Consider the following 15,450-nt stretch of genomic DNA (forward strand, 5'->3'; position numbering starts at 1 on the left):
GTACAGTACAGTACAATTCAACAAAACGAATGCACCAATGTCATTAGCAATCCACTCAAATGCTTCCACTGAGGCAAAGAATGTGCCTCCTTATCCAAAAATTTTCAGAAGTCAGTTCCTGCCAGTGCTTACTATTCTGCACAGCAATGTATATGTGCTTTCATAGGTTACCAGCCTGTTTCTCCAAAGACCTGCATTTGTCTGAATTGGTGTTTTTAACCTTCTGATGCTTGGCAAATAAATTTTATTAATCTAATCTGTACATCAGAAATGCTGCTGTGGTGCAGTAAATCACGTTTTGGAAATGTGTAGAGAAAGGCCATTTTCAAAAAAATAGCAGCAACAGCACAGCAGTCTGTAACTGTTTTGAGATGCCATGTGCTGGTGGATGTACAGTGTTGCCCGGATAAAATGGTAAAACAGTGAAGGTGCACAGTCCCAGGTAATCAACAGTCTTTCTTACAGCTGGAAAGCCATTGCACACCTTCTCAGACCATGTTGTTTTAACAGAATTTCGCTTAGTTTCCTTTACTTTTTCTCAGCTATCATAAGAAATGCTCATTACCCCTTCATCATTGAGGAAGTGATTAGAAACAGCACTACTGTAGTAGTCAGTATTATTTATGGCCTGAAATCACCCTTGTTCCAAGCAGGGTTTGTGGGCATTTACTGTACAAATATTCAGTGGATTAGAGCACTATGTACAATGCTGTTCTGTCTTGCTTTGTTAAAAAGAAATTAGGAAGAAAATGTGACATCCAGCATGTTACAAAATGTGGTAGATTAATTGAACAGGCTTATCCAAGCATGCTGAATACTCGGCTTTACTCTTTATGCCCCATCACACTGAAGCCTCCTTGTCCAACAACTCCTGTCTGTCTATTCCCCAGGTGCCCTCCTGTGTTCTCTATAACCTGCTTTGCTTTGCTTTGTCCTTTGTCAGTAGAATTTTCTGTCTCAATTTCTTTTGTATCATTTTAAAAAATCTTGTAAATAATGCCTTCAGAAAGTCTTTCTCCCTAGCTTTGATGTCTAGTTGGAGGTAAAACTGCGAATTCTTTGGGAGAAAGAATTATTTTGGAAATGGATGACTGCATTATGCAAAACATCATGGGCTGCTGTGACAGAAAACAATTATCCAGTAATTATAATAAGCTCTAAAGAACAAAGAAAATTCTTTTCATCAGTGCTATAGCAAGTACAGTAGCTTGACCCATGAAAGTACAAGACACAATTGCTGTACAATGCCATCCAGTGATGATGCTTGTTAGATGCACCCCCCATTTTTTCAAAGTAGCTCTGTTACAAAACAAATTGTCTGAACTTTGCAGTTCCTGTATGTTAAATGGAAGGGAAAGGATATAAATTAAGACTAACCCCCTCCTCTGTTCATCATGAACTCAAGCTTTATTTGATTAAATATGAGGGATGTCATCTGAAAACTCTTCAGACAGCTAATTGTCCATATAATTATAAACTATTTGCTTTCTCTTCCACAGTAATTATAGGATACTGTTTGAGGACTAATGCACATCATTGTGTGGTTCTGCTTGGTGCCAAAATGTTTACTATGGTAATGGCTAAAGATGAGATGAAATGTATGAGTGCTGATAAAGAAGTTGACAATCAGTACCAGTGGATAACATGCAGCAGCACAAAGGATAACTCGAGTCTTGACAGGCTAATTTTCCTACGTTTGCTCTGAAGGCAGTGAAGAGAAGTATCTTCTTTGGGATACTTCACAGAACATAAATTAGTCTGTTGCTCTGAACTGACCCCAGAGAAATCTCTCTCTTTCTGTTTCCACTGCTGAGGGATCTAGGGGAAATCCTAGAGATTCTCCTCAAAGACAGGGCTTTTAATAACCACTTTCTGCAACCCTCCAAAAAATGAACCACTTTCTTACTCTACGGATTTCTGGATCAAATGAAAGCATCCATATTTATCAGGAAATTGGAAAATTTGCATGCAGTATGTCAGTTATTTAATTTAGGTGCTTAAATGCCTATCCAGTTCTGTCTCAGACTTGTCTAAAAAAAAAAAAAAAAGCATTTCATGTATGAAAATAGGCCCCTTTTCAATGAACATTTCCAATACTTGGTTTCTGTCTAACATTTGTATTTTTTTAAGGGAGAATATAAGAGTTCAGTATCATTTTGCAGTAGAAAAAAAAGTGAGGTTATCTACCAAAACCTGATTTTTTTGCTATGACTTAGGGATAAAGACTACTTCTGAAAAATCAAGCTACTTACTTATAGATACACAACCTGGATTTAGATATCTAATTTTAGTCAAAGGTGCTTGAATAGTTAGGTCCTGGTATTTATTTTCTCTTGACCACAACTGTAACATATTTGAAATTAAAACTGCACTTGATAGATCATGTCAAAGTTTATAGATACAGATGCATCTTCTTTGTGGTCTTGATTCTCTCCTGGCTAAACTCTATTAAATACAGTCAAACAACATAAAGAAATTATGCCCAGTAGCATTCTACAATCACCTTCAAAAATATGAAGTTCTCATCCATCCTTTGCAACTCAGCTCACCTTGAGCTGGATTTGCTCAAAAGTTAAAGATTTTCTGTTTCATCCTTCGATTGTAAGTTATTTCAAAGGCAGCAGTTAATTTTTTTTACCTCATTGTTATACCTCATTTTGTATGTTAGCCATCAAAATTATCTATTGTCCCTCAGTTCCACAGACCTTACATTAACACTGCTTTCCTAGTATACACAATGTATGGCTTGGAAAAGTATTTTTTCACTTTCTGGCCCCTTTACAAGGTTTCCTTGTAAATGTGGTACAAACCTGCAACATTGGCATCTCAGTAGCTTTGACAGGAAAGAGCACTCAGCTTTTCTCTCATATTTGAATTCTGGCCTTTACCAGAACAATATTTGCCATCACCATACTTACACCTTTCCTGTTTGCTCTTTTATTCATTTCTTGGATTGGCTTGATCAGCCAGTACGGCTGTGCTTCTGAGGCCTGCTGGAAGTATATTTTACCTCCTTCTGTGGTAGGCCCTTAACAGTGTCTTCTGTGGGAGAGCTTTGTATCTTTTAACTTGTAACATATGCCTTACCCATGAGACTAAATTATAGCACTTGCATCAGAGTGTGATGAACAATTCTTCTGCTCTGCCATTACCCCCAGGGAAAGAAAAAAAAAAAAAAAGAAACACATCACTAGATCTTTTAAAAAGTGTACAGTATCTGCAGTTGATTCCTGCAATCAGAGCAGTCTGCAGCATTGCTTGTCCACCTGCAAGAAGATAATAATAACTTGTACAAACCAGGAAACAAGGAGCCAAACAAAATGCGACCCCATGCTGTTCCTATCCTGCTGAGGACTATATTTATAATGCAATACAGCAGACTTGGCTCCCACCATGTCAGTGCTACACTACAAACCACTTCTTCCTGTTCAACCAAAGACTGATATTATTGCCTCTCCACAGCACAATTTTGCTGAGCTCTGTTACAGAACCACCAAGGAAGATCAGCAGTAGCTGAAAACCTTCCAGGGGTTAACATTCAGTTAATGTGAGCAGCTAGTTACATAATTTGGGTTCACTCAGCGTTATAGCTGGCACAGGAGTAAATGGGGCCTGCAAAATGGTGATTTTAATACAAACAATAGCTGGAGTAAAATATCTATTTTTTGCTTTTAAATGTTTTTCACAGGATGTTTACTGTTCAAGTAGATGAAGACAAAGGCCAGACTCAGAGATTGCCAACAGACCAGCCCATCTCTGTTAGGAAACTCTTTGTGGGGGGCATTACTTCTCAGTTTCAGATTGCACCTCTCAGAAACATACCAGCATTCAAGGGCTGTATATGGAATCTCATCATCAATGCCGTGTAAGTCTCACAAATGACAATAAATGTCTGGTTAAAAAGGTCTGGTTAACTGCCTTGGCTATCAAAAGAAACTTCATTTTTGCAATGAATCATAATAACAGCAAGCCCTAAAACATATTCTATTTTCTTAATACGACCTTGCTTTCTTGTCTGCAACATGCACTCCATAGGACATGCAATTAATTAGGTGTTTTACAGACAAGACAACATCCGTCTATTTAACCATAAAATAGACAGAGAAATCAACAGAAACACTGTAGTAAGGCTTGCCTCAGTGATAGGTATGTATGGGGTACTATTTTAAATAACGCTGATCTCCAAGATTAACCAAATTCTGAGAACCACCGTGGAAATTAATTTGCTTTGTGGAAAATGCCTTCCGCAGTAACTTGGAAGGAACATTTAAGTAGAAAGAAAAGGTACAGTGAATGAAGTAAAATCACTATAGAAAATATTCACATAAATCTTTCTTTCACATAACTCAAGAACTTAAATTGGGATCTCGTCACCCCACACTCCATCACTGTACAGCAGAGAGAGAAGGACAGCCCCACAATGTGATTCAGCCTACCTAGACAAGCAAAGCTTGCCAATGAGGGTGCCTGTCTCTCTACACTGACTGTAGGAAGGAAAGCCAACTGCAACTATCACTTCTAATTTAAGTGTCTCACTTCAGTACCTAAAACAGATGGGATAAATCCTGGCTGTTGTGTCATTTGAAGTGAAATTACTTAGCTGTTTTGTTAAAATGGGTGGTAAAGAAGCAGAAAAACTAATGACAAACCTTGATTTCTTTGTGTGTTCTCAGCCCCATGGACTTTGCTCAATCCGTGTCCTTTGAAAATGCAGATATTGGCCAATGTCCCTCTCTAGAACCAGAGGTTAGGCCACCTGAGGATGAAGATAAACCAATCCACTCAACAGTCCTGATCCAACCTGAGCCAGATGGGGAGAAAGAAAAACCAGGAACGCCTCCTGATAAAGCCTCCCCACCTCCTCCAACACCATCTCTAGCTTCAGCACTTGTAAGTACAGATCACTTCACTCAGGTAAAGCTTGAAAAGTTTCTCTTACATGGCAAAAATTAAAACCCAGCCACCAAGAATAATGAAGTTTGGTTTTGTTTTGTTTTTTTTTTTTCACAAAAGTAGCAACAATTCAGCATGATATTGTAAAGAGAACACTTTGTTGCAGGTCAGTAAAACCTGTGGATAATAGAAAACTGGTTGATTTCACTTGCTTGGATTATCACAACATTATTTTAAAAAATGATGTAGAATTCCCTTTGGCTTGCATGCTTATCCCTAAACCCTCATACTCTGGGATGTAAGCCTACCAATACCTGGTCAGGGTTGCAAAGGAAATTTTCCTGTAGGAAATCCAAATCATTACAATATTTCTTGTGCTGTTCTTTGAAGCACATGCTAACCGCTAACTCAGTGACAGGATAAAGAAATAGGTAGACCAGAGGTGTTTGATATGACAATTCCTCTATTGCTATTTCATAAATTTTGTCAGGAGACTTAATAACCAAAACCCCAGTCAGTGCTGAACTGAGCTCAATGGTAATTGCCAGAAATTTTAGATTGCTAGACAGCAGCAAGCAGTCATATACAATGACATTTAAGAAGGAATTTCTATCACACATGTAGCAGTTTTACAAGTTGATGCAACATGTTACTGCCCAGAAAAGATATAAGCTTAGATATCTAAATATTAAACTGGATAATATATCCACTGGAGTATACTCTTTGGAGAAAAATCCTCTGCATTTTGTTACCTCTGTATACAAACCATGGCTTTATACACTATGTAGTTCGGTATGGATGAGATTTCCAAACAGCGTGAAAGGACTGCACATTTCACGGTTAGGAGCTTATTTACAGTACCATAATTTACAGTACTATGAGACTGTTTTGACAAGCTGACAAATCCAACATTTAATTTCCATTTTTATATATATCAGATACATCAGAGTCAGTGAATTGGACAGTTTCTTCCCAATGGGCTTCCCAAGATCTTTTAACCATTTGGGGATGAGCTTCCACACTGGATGAAAAGTCAGGATTAAGCAGGGATGTTATCCAGTCTGTCAGCTAGGGAGAAAAGAACATGAATTCACTTCATCAGTCATTCCTTGTTACCTGACTCATTTTCAGAATTCATATCTGGTTTTCCTTGAAAATAGGCAGGATGTCTAGCAATGTTTTCCTACCAACATAATGGTACAAAAATTAGGACTAAAATCTCTACTCATTAAGATTAATTTATATTTGAGATTCATGGCCACCTTCACTGGCCAGATACGTGTGGAAGAACAACTTGTCAGGCACTACTGAAGTCTCCAAAGCCCGTACAACCACCTGTGTACCTGGAAATGGGAACTAAGTGGTCAAGATAAGCAAGCTCCGTCTTAGTTATTACCTAGCTCTTAGCCCCAGAATAGTATGTATTGGACATTCATGCTTTGGGGCAGCATTTTTGATTAATTCCCACAAGGTGGAGTAGTTGTAACTTTCTGTTTGGAGTTAAAAGTAAGCAAATATTCAGCATAGTAAGGCTATCATACAAAGATAAAGAACCATGCAACAACAAGGTAAAAAGGATTAGCCGCTCTTAATGGTCACTGTTATGAAAGAGCACAGTCAAACTAGCAGATATTGCCCCTTGATCAAGCATTATTTAAAAAAAAAAAAAAAAAGAAAAGGAAGAAGAACCTGTGATCACAGAATCATAGAACAACTTAACAACTTGGATTGGAAGAGTCCTTAAAGATCATCCAGTTCCAACCCTGCTGCCATGGGCAGGGATGCCGCCTACTAGATCAGGTTGCCCAGGAGTATCACTTATAACACTTACCTAGTATCTAGTTCAGGGAATTGCTGTAGGGTGACTGGCATCCCGGCACTGTTCTCTGCAGGGGTCCTCATGTTTTGTGTATTCAGGGGATGTCTATCCCTCACTGTGAGTTATCAATCTCCTTCCCGCACTCTAGAGGTACAAGTAGAAATATTTGTTGGGGAACACTTAACTCTGAGCAACATCCCCATCTCTCCCACTTCCCAAGCAGAATGTTGAACACAGACACCTCTCTAACTCAGTAATTTACAACCAAACAGATGAACCAGGCAGTGTAAAAAGAAACAAGGAAGAATAAGAAAGGCAAGTCAGAAAACGAGAAGAATATTGTCAATTTATTAATACCAGAAACTAGTCCTGTTATAACTAGGTGAGTCTTGTATAACATATCGAGAGCTGTGATAACTTGAAACAGGTGTTCAAAATAAAAATCTAAATAAAATACCATTATTCCACTTTCTTGTTCAGAAAAATGAAACAGTTTTAGTATTTAAAGACCTGTTTGTTTGTTTTTTTTTTATAAGGCAAGTTTGTGGACCATTTTTACATTTATCTAAGTTCTCCAAAGTATTTTTCTGGGAAATGTTAAAACAAAATAATTAATTGTTGTTTAATAATGAGATAATGACAGTTATGCAGAAGCCCATTGAACAAAGACTGTATACGGAAAATATACAGCAACAAGTCATTTCTATGTAAGAAGCCTAAATAAGGTATCTGTTTTATTTAAGTCCTTTTAGGAGCTCTTTTAGATCTCCACTATGCATCTCCATGGAGAGGGGGAGGGGGAGTTTAATTCCAAATGGAAAAAAAAAAAATCCTCTACTAGAGGCGAGACAAGATCTAGAAGTACAACAGTTGGGAAATGCACTGGTCACCAGTCTGCTGCTGCTGCTTGCTATGAGTGCTAAAATGTTTCTCGACTGAGACCAGTGCTTCGGTAACTGCTGCTTCTGCTTCATGTTATTCACTACTCCTCAGGACTCGCTTGCCACTGAAATGAAGAGCGCCAGCATTACGTCTGCATTTGACCCAATGATGGTATCTTCCAACATTTTTCCAAGCATTACTTCATTGCTTTGTTAACACTATTTGAGGAGCTGTGGGTACTGTTTCAGTTGTGCTACCTTTTTTCCTACTTTTTCTGTGATTGCTAATACAGCATTGTTTGTCGAGAATGTGTGACACAGTCCACCAGTGGGCTTTTCTGTTCTTCATTTCCACTGTGATTCACACTTAGCTTCTTGACTTACCAGTCAAGTCCCTGTCACCTGAAAAGACTGAAGTAAAGTGCAGCTGAAGTCTTGAGACTCTCAGGTAATATGGGAGGTTATTAAGCAGACGCATTTAAATGTAGTACACCTTAAAGCCATTACAGAAAAAAACAAAGCCAGGATATTTTAATATGGATTGATAATCCATACTTAGTTGACAGTTTTATGAAGGCTGTTAAGATGGCTGTCCTTAGCTGAAGTGAAAGCAGAAATAGGCTTGCGAATAAAACCTGGAATTTTTTTAAGCACGCCCTATTAAATGATGAATGCTGGCTTTTACTGATCAGTATTTATCCATAATTAATCAGTGTATGCTTGCTATGATTCCAACCATTGCAGATGTGTCTGGCACGTTCCCCACATCTTGCACTTCCTTACAGTTCTCCTGCTGGGATGCAGAAAAACTGCAGTGTTCTCTGGGAATCAGCTGCAGTGTCAGGGCCAGACATTTCTCTAACAAGCCAATCTAGCAGGCAATTTAATGTCAGAATGTGTCCTCTAACCATGCAATATGCCACAGGAAAGTAGGTGCTAGTTAATTTTTCAGTTCTTTCCTGTCATTCCAGCACCAGTAGTTAGTCCTGATGTCAAAATTTTAGCAAGTCCGACTGTTACAGAATATATATATATAGTGTGTATATATAATATATATAGTATAATAGCGAGAGAGAATTATTACTATCATAGTTGTGCAGTTGCATGATAAACTTGTAAATATTAAAATAACTAAATATCTAAAAACTTCACCCAGCATTAAGAGAATAAGGTTTATTTTTCTATTTGATGATCACTGGAAGACTGTTAGCACACATTCATAACTTTGTTTGGTCCTGCTGAATTTTCCTTGTTTTTTTCTGTCATTGCACATTGATGTGTACTTGTCATAATGCATGATGTTCTGCTCTGTCATGTTCCATACAGAGCATTATTGGGGAAAATTAATTTTAGAAGTTCTCTTCATTGTTGTGAAGGTCTTTGTGACGTGTGAAAGCAAAAAAATATAACACTACTGAAAACCTGAGTGAGAGGGAAAAAGAAATTTCCTCTTTGTATTTGAAATGTTAGTGGCTGATGAGTCATTCATGACATTTTCAAAATGTTTCACAGAAAGAGCTCTTTGTCTGCAAAGCAACTCACCTTGTGCTTTGCAGGTCCCTGCTGAGTCAGGGCTCAAATAACAGATTGTCACCAACCCAAAATGATATCAGCTACAGTGCTTAAAAACAGAGCTTACAGCCATGAAAGTTTTTTTTTTCCCTGTAGTATTGTTGTCCTAGTAGTGTTGTGTTAGACCCTCTGAGCAGTTTCTTTACAATACTCTCAGTGGGAGGCAAAAGCTAGACGTGAGTAGGAGCTGGTAATTACCATGGTGTCCCATTGCTCCAGGCACCCACATACAAGAGCTTTTGGGCTAGAGATTAGAAGACCTGGTCAGATTAAAAAGGAAAAAATATACTAGGCAGAAGATATTTTACCTGTCATTGTTGTATCACTCTAAGTTTAATAAAAGTGAAGCAGACAGGGAGGGGTTTCTTCATTTACGCCCTGGGTAAAGTGTCTGCATTAGACAGCTCAGGGAGTTTGACAGTTGTTACCTCTATAGGTCAGTCTGCTTTTTTTATTGTTGGTGTGGGTCTTTTAACAGCAACAGAGAAAACAACAGCATATTAAACAAATAATACAATTGTAAAAAATATAAAGAAGTAAAATGAAGACTCACTGACAGGTGCAAGGTCTGAAACTATTTTTATCTCATTTTTAAGTTGACTAGTTTTCAAGTCAACAGCATAGCATCCCCTTCAAGTTTAAGTCTTGCTTCATTCCTGTAAGAGAGCATCCTACAGTGTAAAACTCAGTTATGCGAGCAAGGAGGACACTAGAAATCACTTAAGAATCTTGTAAATGTCCACTGATGGCATGAAAGCAGCAATGCTCATATATTACTTGTATTTGCTTTTACAACCAGCTTAATGAGTTCTGCTTTTAAAGCAAGTTCCTGTCATACTGCTTTATAACTTCAGCTTGTGGGATGAAACATCAGCATGCCAGAAAACTGCAGGGCCAGTGTCTAGACTAGGAGAAATAGTCTGATTCCTGAACAGCTGGAGGACTTCCAGCAGGTACACAGCTGAGATACAAAATACGAAGTTTGTATGAGCACTGTATGTTTTGCAGGATTCCTGTGCTGCTGACACAGAACCAGCCATTTTGGAAGGTGGCAAGCAATTTGGTCTTTCAAGGAACAGCCACATTGCCGTCGCATTTGATGACACCAAAGTGAAAAACAGGTACATTGTTTATTTCAGTAATGAGCTTTCATGGAATAATATCAAAATAAAATTCAAAAGCTTCTCCCACAGTTATGGACATAATCTGAAAAAGATCATGTCCCATGGCTAATTCATTTCATTACACAAACATAGATAGTGTTAAAGCATGAAATCTAGGCAATGAAGTGTCCACCCAAGTAACCGTCACAAAAACAGTTTACCTCTTTTGTTTTTGTTTTTGTTTTTTTTTTTTTTTGTAAAGGTTTGTGCACATGCAGAACCTAACGAACCTAGACTGACTTAAAGAAGAACAAACAGAAGAATGTAATTAGGTCATCCAACAGAGTTCATAGGTTGCTTTTTGGAAGGAAGTTTCTAGGTTCAGCAACTTGACAATTTATGGTGATAAGCCAACCTTTTTTTTTCCCCTCTCTTGCAGTAGTTAAGATTGGGCATGCACAGCAAACATGTGAAATGACATTGCCCTCTCTAAGTATAATTATACATACATATCCACACTGACATGCAAAGGAATTCCCAGAGCTTCTTCTAAGAAGGATGGTTTTTTTTTTCAATGGGTTTGCGAGGTTGTAACTTGTTAATTGCTCATTTTTGCTGTGAAGGCACATGATCATTAACAAATGTGCTATGCCACACCAGTAAGCAGTTTTGCTGCCTTACTAATTTACAGGTCCATCAGCTTCACGCTCAGTTGTTACCTACACAGATGCTGTACTGTGTATTTTCATTTATGCTAATTTTACAAAACTAGGAAAACAAATAAAAGAAAAATATGATCCTATGGTCCTCGCATGTGCTCTTTTCAAATAAGAATCCAGGTCTGTCTGCTTTCATGCAATGATTTTTCATGTTCATATAATCAACTGCTTTCAGGTACTAACTTTGCAGCTCAGCTAGGGCTAGGCTAGTGATCTGCTGCCAGTACAACCTTTGCATTCTGATAATCTAAATCATTTCCCAGGGTCCATTTCCAAGGTTCTTTGATGTAAGAAGGAAAGACTCACAAAAGCAATAAATGCATCCTGCGTGGGGTGGGGCCTCACCCTCACTGTCAGCTGTCCTACCTGTGTCAGTGCACATATGGGGCTGGTAGCTTCAGAAGGGGAGGCTGATTGTATGGGAGGTTTTCAGCATTACCAATCAGTCAGAGAGGTCAGTGGTTTTCACAAGAGAGCAGACTTCCTCAGACACACCCCCATATTTTGCTGGGAGAAATCAAAATTAGCATTTAATATTCCAACTGTAAAGTCTTCCCTCTGCATCTTTATAACTTTGGTAACCTGTCTTCAGGCAATACAACTCATTAGAAACTAAACATTTGCTGACTGTCACTACAGCTGTCTCTTATTTGTGAGCATTGTGTGTGGGGAAGATGGATGACACCTCTGGAATTTTACAAATGTTGGGATTTTCTAGCAACAACAGCTGCAGCTGAGAATTGTATCTCCAAATTCTTTGCCAAAGTTGCACTTCTGTATTTCCACAGTAACAGGACTAATGAACACTCACATTTCAGGGATCAGATGTGTATGAAATGCAATGTATGCATGACCAAATTATTTTTCTTAACTCTGATGGACAAGTAAAATAGGCCACTAACTGTAAAGTTTTGTTAGAGGAATGCAAAAAGGTAAAGTGGATAATTTTATCTACTGATGATTTGTCTACTCTGAATATCTTTTCTTTTGCATCCATTTTCTTGCTTGTTTGATTTTCAGACTTACAATTGAATTTGAAATCCGGACAATGGCTGACTCTGGCTTGCTGTTTTATATGGCCCGCATCAACCATGCTGATTTTGCTACTGTTCAGATAAAGAATGGACTGCCTTACTTCAGCTATGATCTGGGGAGTGGAGACACCAACACAATGATTTCCAGCAAAATAAATGATGGCCAGTGGCACAAGGTATAATAGTCTCTAACGCTAAATTACTTTCTGTAATGCTAAGAGAGAGCTTTGTTTTGCCTTAAGATATTTGCAGAAATATAGTTTGTACAAGCTAACCTTTCAACTAGACATTTCTGTAGTCTGCAAAATTTGTGCTTTGAGGTGCAATGTTAAGTACACAGTATGTATTCTAACAAAATAAGTTATTGTTGAACTTCGAATTTTCTCCTTCAAGAAGCATGTATTTCTGGACATATTTAGAATATGTTCCATGTATGGTAAGGAATTGCAGAAAATGTTCCTTTTTGCCTAATAGGACTCTAGTGAGTATCACCTTGTTGTGTTTGAATACATCTTTAAAGCCAGTTGTTTATATGTTAATAATGTCACTGTTCAGCCATAATGCTAAGAACAATGGAAAGAAATTAACATTTAAGTAATTTTTTCTTGCATTATTAATTCATTTCATTACGGATTAAATATGATACTAATGGGTGTATTTGGCTTATGTGACTTCACAAGATGAAGCATTTTTCAATATATGCAATGCCTGTGGCTTTTGGATGGTAAGGAAAGGAACAATATCACAGCCATGATGTTCAGTATTTACTGGGCCAAGAACAACAAACACATAGTATATTCATTAGGTGAAATAAAAGCTTGAAGGCACCAATAATGAAAAAGAAAAACACGTAACTATGTATTCAAAGTATATGCTATAAGAGACATTACATTTTGGATAGATATTTGGATAGCCACCGTCCACATCTCTATCACCAAACAAGAATAAGTCTAATTGCACTTTCCATTATGCTCTTAACACTCCCTCTTGTTAGTCATCCTTGGTCTCTCTCTGCTTCATTTCCAGCTGTTCCACAGGAATTTTATTTTCACTCTATTATTATTATTATTATTATTATCCAGGAACATTCTGATGCTACCAATTGTTCTAAATGCAAAGTGGTTCATAATGGGAAAAAAATAAAGCTGTAGAACATTAAAATAATGTAGAACATTATTTTATCTATTTTACTTAATGTCTGGGAACAGTAAACTAGTGTGCCTTTATGACAGACCCTCTATAGATACAGAACAAAGATGCGTTTTACTCTTTTAGCCCTGTTTTCTCTATATTCTAACTAGAGCATGTAGTTTTCAACGCAAGGTTATGCTCTTCGAGCATGCAACTTGGCACTGTGTGAGAGATGGACCCTTGTAGATCCCATTTTTACAGGAAAGAATGGAGACAAAATCTAAATTCACAGCTCCCAAAAAGCAAAAGAAAATCCATTTTGGCATGGGTGGAAGGAAGGCAACCTCTTTTATTAAAGACCACACTTTTTGTTTCTAAGAAAGCGGGAGCTTTACTTAAAATAACCCTTTTGGTGAGAACCGTTTCTCCACTTGAAATGGTTTAGGTTGAAATGTTTCCTTCAGGCCTACAGAAGCTATGGCACTGATAAAACCCTCCTTCCAGGCTTCATTATTGTGCTACTTCATGTTGCTGCTATCTCTTTAAGTCCTCTGTAAGACTGTCCATTCCCATTTCCTTTCTCACTCACCAAATCCTCCTCCTGCTCAGGGTGTAACTATCCATCTCAGATTCATAGTTGTGTAGAAACACCAGGTTCAGTCCCTTGCCACCTGGGCACCCCTCGTCAGTATTCAGTTATTCCTCTTGCATGACAGATGTGCTGCTACATTGAAGCAGAAATAGCCACGTTAAAGAAAAGCCAAAGAAAAATAGTTTGTTTCTGCTCCTCCTCTGAGCTAACTTCTGTTCTGTTTAGCAATCTGCTGTGATAATGTGTGCTACATTTTACCTTTTATCCCTTTTTTATACAGATACATTATTATACTGATTTGTAGAGACCTCAGTATAATCTTTGGACAGAAATTGGCCTACATTTGTTAGGGTAGATTTTCATCAACTGTGCAGCAATTGCACGTCCTCCATGTGATTCACAGTCCATTTGTCTGAACAGAAGCCTTACAAACATAGCTGGTATTATATTTACCCTAGCCTGAACTATAATCTGAGGCACATCCAAACTAGTGGAATAGTAAACTCAATAATGTCTGCAAATGTTCTGTAATAAAGGTTTGCAACAGGTGACACTAACATTCAGCACGTACTGTTACCAGTACTTAACATTACTATCTGATTCTAGGAAAAAGAATATTACAGTGTGCCTATGATAGTAATAATTTCTCTTTCGAAAGGAACCCCGTGTCCTTTCAATAGTTCTGGTAAGTAATAGTCATGATGCCTCCTGACCCAAATCTAATTAAAAGGCAGACATATGTTTGCACAAAACTTTGCACAGGAACTCTGTTCCATGGACACTATCCATAACTGCTAGCCAAGTACTTCTGATTACCACTACTTTCTCACTTATTGTTATAAATTTTAGACTGTAAGGCTTGTTACAATATGTAAAACACTTTGTTTTCAGGAAACTGTCTGTAATTGTATTACATTTGCATTTCCTTTTAGATAAAAATCATTCGAACCAAGCAAGAAGGAAACCTCATAGTAGATGGCGTTTCAAACAGTACTGTTAGCCCCAAAAAGGCTGATATATTGGATGTTGTAGGGATGCTGTATGTTGGAGGATTACCCATTAACTACACAACTAGAAGAATTGGTCCGGTAAGCAAGTTTAACTAAGTTATTATACACTCCTTAAGTATGTCTTGATTGGTACTGTTATCTTCCCAGATTTGTTTTGCTTTTTCCCTAGACTGCTCTTGAATATTGATAAAATGGATCCTACTGAAGGTATACTAATTCCTTTCAGTGGGAGGATCTGACTCAGAACTCGGTTAATGTAAAGAACTAGGAATAGCAAACAGCTATTGTTACGGAAAAGTAGAAATATCCATATACTTGCATCCACTTGGATCACTACACAGCCAGAGCATAAGTTCCTGAATATCGCTTGCCTTTTCTCTTGGCTGTAATCCATCTTGCAGTGAGAGGTAATAAACAGGGAAAGCATCTCCTAAGAGAAGCAGTAGAAGCCAAAACTACCCCTCAGTACTCAGTAGTACTGCTGCTTACTGTAGTAATTGGGTTTGTGCTGTTATTGCTAGCTTAGGAGAGAAAGTATTTGAAGACCATGAAAACTCTGTTGTCCTCAAATGTGCATATTTATCACTGTTTCAGCCTAAATGCCCAGCTTTCATGCTGACATGAAAGATATCTTGGCAAACAGAAGTTAATATCATTTTGGCCTAGAAACTCTAGGATTAAATAGGAACACTGTAT

General features: G+C 37.8%; 1 protein-coding gene and 1 long non-coding RNA gene across 3 annotated transcripts in view; one reads left to right on the forward strand and one right to left on the reverse strand.

Annotated features, from left to right (window-relative positions):
* Window positions 1-15,450, forward strand: part of LAMA2 (laminin subunit alpha 2) — a 381,555-nt gene that overhangs the window by 360,068 nt on the left and 6,037 nt on the right. Inside the window, 6 exon segments of the mRNA XM_040551823.1 lie at window positions 3,689-3,865; window positions 4,674-4,890; window positions 7,706-7,765; window positions 10,174-10,286; window positions 12,008-12,197; window positions 14,677-14,832. Coding sequence (XP_040407757.1) covers window positions 3,689-3,865; window positions 4,674-4,890; window positions 7,706-7,765; window positions 10,174-10,286; window positions 12,008-12,197; window positions 14,677-14,832 — 913 coding nt within the window.
* Window positions 1-15,450, reverse strand: part of LOC121067388 — a 42,548-nt gene that overhangs the window by 1,563 nt on the left and 25,535 nt on the right. Inside the window, exons 2-3 of one of the 2 annotated variants that reach the window (XR_005818275.1) lie at window positions 11,354-11,494; window positions 6,725-6,856 (exon numbers count right to left, since the gene is read on the reverse strand). This is a non-coding gene — a long non-coding RNA (uncharacterized LOC121067388). The remainder of the gene's footprint in view (window positions 1-6,724; window positions 6,857-11,353; window positions 11,495-15,450) is intronic. The other variant, XR_005818274.1, reaches the window with a different exon arrangement.

This window comes from Cygnus olor, chromosome 3 (genome assembly GCF_009769625.2).
Source record: "Cygnus olor isolate bCygOlo1 chromosome 3, bCygOlo1.pri.v2, whole genome shotgun sequence".
NCBI classification, from domain to species: Eukaryota; Metazoa; Chordata; class Aves; order Anseriformes; family Anatidae; genus Cygnus; species Cygnus olor.